The sequence below is a fragment of the Gopherus flavomarginatus genome, chromosome 5 (genome assembly GCF_025201925.1).
Source record: "Gopherus flavomarginatus isolate rGopFla2 chromosome 5, rGopFla2.mat.asm, whole genome shotgun sequence".
NCBI lineage: Eukaryota > Metazoa > Chordata > Testudines > Testudinidae > Gopherus > Gopherus flavomarginatus.
The window spans coordinates 84,553,895-84,561,518 of record NC_066621.1 but is presented as its reverse complement, the minus strand read 5'-3'; the positions used below and the strand labels follow the sequence as shown (position 1 = coordinate 84,561,518).

The 7,624-nt window shown below is 48.5% G+C and overlaps 1 protein-coding gene across 1 annotated transcript in view; it reads left to right on the top strand.

Annotated features, from left to right (window-relative positions):
* Positions 1-6,840, top strand: part of TP53I11 (tumor protein p53 inducible protein 11) — a 44,952-nt gene extending 38,112 nt beyond the window's left edge. Inside the window, exons 2-4 of the mRNA XM_050955991.1 lie at positions 279-375; positions 2,145-2,246; positions 4,185-6,840. Coding sequence (XP_050811948.1) covers positions 279-375; positions 2,145-2,246; positions 4,185-4,318 — 333 coding nt within the window. The 3' untranslated portion in view covers positions 4,319-6,840. The remainder of the gene's footprint in view (positions 1-278; positions 376-2,144; positions 2,247-4,184) is intronic.
* Positions 6,841-7,624: the final 784 nt, after the last annotated feature.

Sequence of the window (7,624 nt, the reverse complement as noted above, 5' to 3'; positions counted from 1 at the left end):
CCCAGCCTCTAGTAGCAGGTTCATAAAAGCACAGTTGGCAGCAGGGGTCTTGGACACTATATTCCAAGCGTCCAAGTCACAGAGGAGATCTTGTATGCTACTCCTCTCTAATCCCACCCCTCCCACATGATCCAAAACACATGGAGCACCCCTGTTGTACAGTCTGCACTCTCCAACCCAGGGGGAGCTGCTGCTCTTCTACTTTTTATCATCTTCAAGTGACCCAGTCTCATGCAGAGCAACTGAGACTCCCTTGGTCTCCTTCCCGTTCCTTTTAGGCTCTCACCTTCCCTGATCAGCTCTATGATACTGTCTTTGAAGAAGAATCCATCAACAGCAAGACTCCCATCAGGCTGTACGGAGGAGCCCTCCTCAGTAAGTAATTGTAGGACTAACAGGGAAGATGTTGAGAAGCTCTGAGTGAAGAATCCTAACAGGGAGGAGAAAGGAAAGCTCTGTTCCAGACTTAACCTCAGACTGGGTTAGGACAGAGGGTTAATCAGGGTAAATTCCCCTTCAAGTAGTTGGACCTTTTTGCAAAAAAACCCCAAAACCAATCTCCCTTCTAGCTCTAGGATCAAGAAACCCCCCTCCCTCCATACTGTCTCTAACATTGTATTGCACTGGGTGAGAGTAGGAGATTGCAAGCTGCCAGAAATGGAATACTAGACTGGAAGGGCCATTGATGGGAACTGGTTCAGCAGGAGAGGGCGAGGGACACAAGGCTAGATGGCCCATCTAGCTTTGATGCAGAACATGGGGGTACTGGGCTAGGTAAGGCATTGGCCTGTTCCAGTGTGGCAATTCCCTTGTCCCTCTGAGGTTGGAATCTTTGGGGGAAGCAGGGCTACCTCCCACAGCTCCATGTTCTGCAACCTCCAGCCTTAGCAAGCCTGGAAAGATTAGAACACTAGTCAGCTCTTTCTTCAGTGCCATGTGGGGAGGAGGAAGTGGCAGCAAAACTGGAGGGTGGAGGAGATGAAGGTGGGAGGCTTAGGGAAAATGTAGTGCTGGCAGATTTCTCTTGGGAATGACAATGAATAAATTGGTTTTATGCAAGTTCAGACTCCCAGAGTGGTGTGTATAGTGGGGAGGGAAGAAGCTTGCCCTGCTGCCTTTCACTAGCACAGACCAGACCCACAAGATCTGCTCACTCTTTGAATCGTCACTGGGATGCTGAGGATAGTGTACAGAGGGAGTGATGGCTGGAGACTGCTTACGACAGTGGGGCCAAGTGCAAGGTCTTATTTTTTAATGGTGGCAGGAATCACCCCAGGGTATTGTGCTTGGTAGGTAGCAGGATCAGGGGTTTTGGTACATATGGAAAACCTGTTCTCTGCTTATCTGCTGCCCATCTCCTCTCCTTAGCCTGTGGCAGCACCTGGTGGTGCAGAATGGAAGCACAGCACACACAGCCTGATCTTGGAAACCCCCAGTGCTGTGATACAGCTCCCCTTTTGTTGGCCTCTGGTTTCCCTTGGTTTCCTCCAATATAAGACCAGGACAGGACTTCACTCTCTCTGTACCAGGGCTGCTGAACAGTGGTGCTTTCTGGGAAAGGCATGAACATGATTCAGAGCCAAGCAAGGCAAAAAGCTGGCTCCAGGAATAAGCCTATTTCGGATCTGGATTTTGGGAGAAGGAGTTTGGCAGCTTGGTGAATCACTTGGGGTGGTAAGCACAGAGCTGCAGGTGGTTCTTCCATACTGGGATGTCATGGAAACCCCATGTCTCAGTAAACAGCCTCCCTGACCCTGGGCTTGTTCACAATGAGTTGCTCTGGTGCCCTCTCCATCCCACCACATTTGGAGTGTTTGTATTTCTAGTGCACGCATTACCATATTATCTAAGTGCAGAGGAGACCAGCTTGGTTACAGGATCCAGGCTGGGGCACTCTAGCAGTGTCAAGCCTGGAAGGTGGGTTCATCCAAATACATTGCAGCAACCCCTTCTGTAACTTTAGGCCACCACAGATTACTCAGTTCCACCAGCACAACTCTATTATGCCTATGAGTGTCAGCTCCATGAATTAGTTGTTGTTACTTCTGAGATTCCCTGTAGGGGGGGTGGGTCTCTGAGCTGTCCCTTTCCCCTGCAACATCTCTCAGCCTGTGAAGCAGTTTTGCTATGTGTTCTTGTCTCAGGTCTCTCCCTTATCATGTGGAATGCCTTGTACACATCAGAGAAGGTCATCATCCGTTGGACCCTGCTGACAGAAGCCTGTTACTTTGGGGTACAGTTCCTAGGTGAGTAGCTCTACTGAGGCGGGAGGGAAGCAGCGGGGATTGGCCAACTGATAGGCTGTCCCTTCCCCACACAAGTGCCTGGGAAGAAGGGAATGCTGCCAATGGCAAAGCAGCATAACTTGCACTGCTTTGGCATTCACTGGGGGAAAGATTCTGCTCTTATTTACACTGGTGGAAATCTGGAGTCCCCTCATGGAATTTAGTGGCATTATCTAGACTTACTGTAGTGAAGCTGAAACCATAATTGGGCCTCTGGTGTTCAGCATGAGTGAAACTTACCCAGTCAATGGGCTGAAGAGAGAGGATATCGAAGAGGAGGCAAAGTCATCAGTGCAGTCTTACACTTGTGGAGTGACCATCACCGTAACACCCAGCCTTGGGCACAGCAGGGCTGAGTCTTTGCCATCTGGCTTCTCGTGGTCATCCCCAAACTGAGCAGTAAGGGGGCAAAGAGGGCATAAAACACTACAAAATCACAAGAGGAGCTGTAGGCCAGTGGGGTCCCTGCTCAGCCCAGGAAGGGTTTAAATGCTACACTCTGCATCTGTTCTGTAGGCTACTGTTGATTGTACCAACAACTTTCAAACAGTTCAACATAAATCCAATAGCTACTTTTTCCCTGACCCAGGGACGTCCTTGCCAAAGCCTCCATGCTCCTGTCAGCTCTTCCCCAGGCTGCCTATAGACCATTTGCTTGGGAAGCAACCTGTTTTCTAAAGCACTGTCTCTCAGCCTTGGCAGATACCAGCTGCTCATCATTCACCTGACATCTCCCCAGCTGGGGCTGATAATGCCCAATACCAGGCCCAAGCAGCTGTTCTTAAACAGGCCCTGCCTCAGAATAGGCCTAGTAGTCCACTCCTTTAAGAACAATGCTGTTACAATAGCATGCTGTGCAAAGTGGGAAGAAAATAAATGACTGCACAAGACAGTGGAGAATCAGGCTCAGAATCTTACATTCTCCTTGCTGTCTCTCACTACTCTCTCCCTATTCCTTCTACAGGGGGTGGAAGTTATAGTTGTGTGCAACCTATGGATGCCAGATTGGTAAAACAGAGTTGGGTGGACCACTAACACCCACTTTCTGACCCACTTACCCAGGCACTCTGCAGCAAGCTGGAGTTAAATTGTGCATTTAGGTCCCTCGATTCTGTGGCACTGGTGTGGCAGACTGGACATTGTATGGTAGCTTCACTTACATTAAAATGGAGGATTTTTATTACATGAAATATGAAAATGAATACAACATGCTCTGATATTGAATTCAATATATTTTACACTGTTCACACCTGGTTTCAATATGCCACGGTTTCTTGCAGACACCTCAATGACTACTTTGTAGAGTTGCCATGGGGGAAAGTGGCAGGTTTTGGCAAGGCATAGCTACAACTTGTTACCTGCTGGAGGCATTTGTTTGTGAGATGAGCACATTTTATTAACATTTCTGCTTTGAAGAAAATCAGCAATGAAAATAACAAACACGCTATTTAAGCTGTCAGATGTAGGTTTCATAATTAACACTGAGTAGGATATTTCAGGCTGTCTGCCTGAAGATAGAGCTTTCTTTTCTTTTTCCTGAGTGAAATTTTAAATGATTAGTCTAGGGCAAGGGATGAATGCTATGGCAAATTCTGTGACTGAAATTGCACAATACATGGGACACTGTCCATACCCCATATGTAACTTACTCCACTGCTGAATGTGGCACCGGTATTTATTTTTCTTTGAGAGATAATCACAGTTGCTTAATGACTCAGCAATTGCTGCCGCACTACATTAGTGCTAGAAGACAAACAGATGGATGGGCAGAAATTGCAGGGCTGTCTTGTAGTTTTCAGGATGGATAAATCTCTGAGACTTTCCACTCTAGGGCAATAGAGACGGGTACTCTGTTATTTCACTATCAACCTGTGCCTTGTCTCTCTCCTTCTCCTTCAGTTACCACCATCACCCTTGTCGAGAGTGGCCGGATCTCCACAGGTGCCATGCTCCTCCTCACCAGCCGGATCCTCTTCACCCTCATCACTGTTTACTACTATTACCAAGTTGGACGGCGACCCAAGAAAGTCTAATACCTGAGGCTTTCTGAGGGAGAGGGGTGGGGTTTCTGTTAGTAATGTCACTTTTTTTGTTTTGTTTGTTTGGTTCCTTTTGTTCTCAAGCAATTCCCTTCTCTTCCACTTACCAGCATGAATCAGTGTGTAAACCCACTGTTGGCACCATTGCCACACGAGGTGCAGGGGGAGAGCTGACCCCTACAGCCCTCCCCATATCTGTCCAGAGAAGGCAAGTGAATGCAGCAGGGAAGGCTGACAAGATGTAGGGACCAGTCAGGCTCAGGGACAATGGAGGAAATGGGCCAGTGGAATCCCAAGCTCAGAAACCTTTTCAGCAAAGCACAAAATGATTGCGGCACATAGAAACTGAATCCCCGAGGGGAGAGGAAGCAAAGGCACACTGCAAAGGACTCATTCCAGCTCCTCTAGGTTTGGAGCTATTCATTTGCCTTTCACTCATACCTAGAGCCTTTTCCCCGCTTAGTGAGCAGACTGCAGAACTAATCCTGGCCAGCCCTCTAAGGCAGGGCTGCTGCCACAGCTCCAATCAGGTAGTGTTGTGATTTTTAGAGACAACACCCAGTGTATTTACTCTGTGCTGACAGATGCTATAGCAATGCTGACAGGACACACTAGATTAAATACAGCAAGCAAAGAGGGTGGCATCTTTGTCATCACAGTCCTGTGAAACTTGACACCAAGCTACATCCAAATCGTGTATGGATCTTCTTAAGGGAGAGTGGTGCAAAAAGCTGGAGCAAGAACATGTGGGTTGCATTAGGGGAGAAATGTAAAGAGCTGTTGAATAGTCTTCAAGACTGTTGTCTTGGAAGTTTGGTATATAGCCTGGGCTGCTGCTTGTATTTGCTTCCTTAATTCCTATTGGAGCAGTTCCCCTGCAGCTAACACTAGTGAGTGCACTAGCATAGATCAGCCAGTGACACTTGAACCAGTTCCCCTACTTTGGTCTAGATGAGGCCATGGTTAAAATACTCCCCTTATGTCCTGTCTATGCTAGAGCACCCCTCACTGTTAGCAAGAGTGAGGAAAAGGCTTGTGTCAGTGAGGACTGCAGGGGGTAAATCACTGTTCTGTGGGTACTTATGTGACTCTTACTCTAGTGAAGTGAGGGACTAGATGAGCCAGCTGGTCTTCTCCCCTCCTACTGTTCAGGTACCAATTTCCTCTTAGATTCAGCAGAAAAAAGGACCAAATGCTGAGGTCTTATGTCTTCAGGATCCTATTTTGGCTGGGATAAAGAATGGCTGGCTGAGCAGGGAGAAGTACTAGGCCGCTCTTGCCTTCCCCAGCCATGCCAAAGGCATAACAGGACTTCATTGTTCCCAACTGTTGCCTCCCATTGCTCTTAAGGCTGAGGAAGATTTAACCCTGGCTCCACAGCACTGGCTCTGCTCTGCTTCTAGTGACAATCCTGGAGAAGAGAGTACCTTGCCCCACCTACTTTCCAGTACCATGCTGCTGGTTCTCCACTGTACTGAAATCCAAAGGATGGGATAGATAGCATGGAATTATTCATGTACCAACAGAGGGGGCTGACAGACCAGGCATGTGTAGGGTCCTGGCTGTTGAGAATCAGAACTGTCTGTGAACAGCAGAGCTAAGGTGGCTGCTAAAGAATATTAGCTTTAAGGAACACTTCTTAGCATCAGCCAGAAAAAAATCCCTCACTAAAGTTAACATAGACATCCACTGAGCACGCAGGGTAAAACCTGGTGCATCTTCATTACAGCTTGCCCTTAAAGCGTGTTTCTATTACGTGCTTCTGGCATTTACAAACAGCTCCATGAACTTGGCCTGCTGTGTGCATTGCAATTCTGTCAAGTGGAAATGCTGAAAATATTTGAGCTGATACTAAATCAACCAAAAAAAGAGTGGAGCCCTAGCCCCATTGCAGCAACCTCTGGAACCTTAGTTACTTGCTAATGCTGGGGCTGAGTATAACTAACTCTCCAGTCTGGCCAGTAGAAGATTATATAATGAAAATTCATCATGAGTTTCAGAGGTACTGTCTGGAATGGAACATGTAACGGGATCCTGGGCTTTTGGGGTTAATTGCATTTCAGCAGGAAGAGGCAGGCAGATTCTAGGAAAGGATCTTTCTTGGGGGTATGGGTAGAAAAATGCTGCCCCTAGCATACACCACTGGCCATCAGGGCTGAGTTTGTATTAATGCAGCATAGCTGAATGGGCTTTAGTTATGAACCGCTGGCAGAAAGCCCCAGCTCTGCATCTGCCATGGCAGTGAACCATCCAGCACATGTTGCTCAGGGTTGGTTGCAATCTAGTCTTGGTTGATTTTCAGGATTACCAAAGGGGTTTTAAAGCACCTAAACTTCCATAAAAGCCCTAGCCCCCCTCCCTGGTTCCTGCATGGGAGTGTCAAGTTTTTTGCTGCTATAATTTCAAGTGTTTAACCAAATCGGTAGCTGAGACAATGATTCTGTTCTCTGATGTTTATTGCCCCCTCCAGCCTAAGTGATCTGGAGAGAGCAGAGGGGTGGGGCAGGGCAGAGGGCTACTGGTGGGAGAGTTTACAACTGTATTATAGAATTAAATCCTACAGCAGAGATGAACCAGGTATTAGTCACTGCTGGGTGGTTCCTTCCACTCTATAAAGGTAGGTTGGGCAGCAGTAGCAGGTGGTACAGGCAGGAGCGGCGCCAGACTTTCTGATGCCCTAGGCGGATGGCCATTTCGCCACCCCCTGCGGGTCCAGTGGACCTACCGCAGTCATGCCGGCGGACAGTCCGCTGCTGGAAAGGCTCCGGTGGAGCTGCCGCAGTGATGCCGGCGGGCAGTCCGCTGGTCTAAAGGCTCCGGTGGAGCTGTCACAGGCATGACTGCGGTAAGTCCGCCGGAGCCTTTAGACCAGCGCACCGTCCGCTGAAATGACTGCGGCAGCTGCACTGGAGCCTTTCCAGCAGCGGACCGTCCACCGGCATGACTGCGGTAGGTCCACCGGACCCACGTGCCGCCCCCCCCCCCCGGCAAAATAGCATCCCCCAAAAATTCTGGTGCCCTAGGGCATTGCCTAGGTTGCCTAAATGGTAGCGCCGGCCCTGGGTACAGGGCAGCACCTTGCTGAAATTTCACAGGGACTGTGAAGCACAAGGACAAGTGCTAAGTGGCAGCATAGGCTAGCAGCCAAAAACACAGTTGGGAGGCAAAAATAATTAGGTTTTAATACTGTCTCTGCCACTGACTTCCTAGATGACCATGGCCAAGTCACTTCACCTCCCAGGCATCAGTTTCCCCATCTATGAAATGAGGATAATGAACCTGACTTACCCTGAAGGAAAG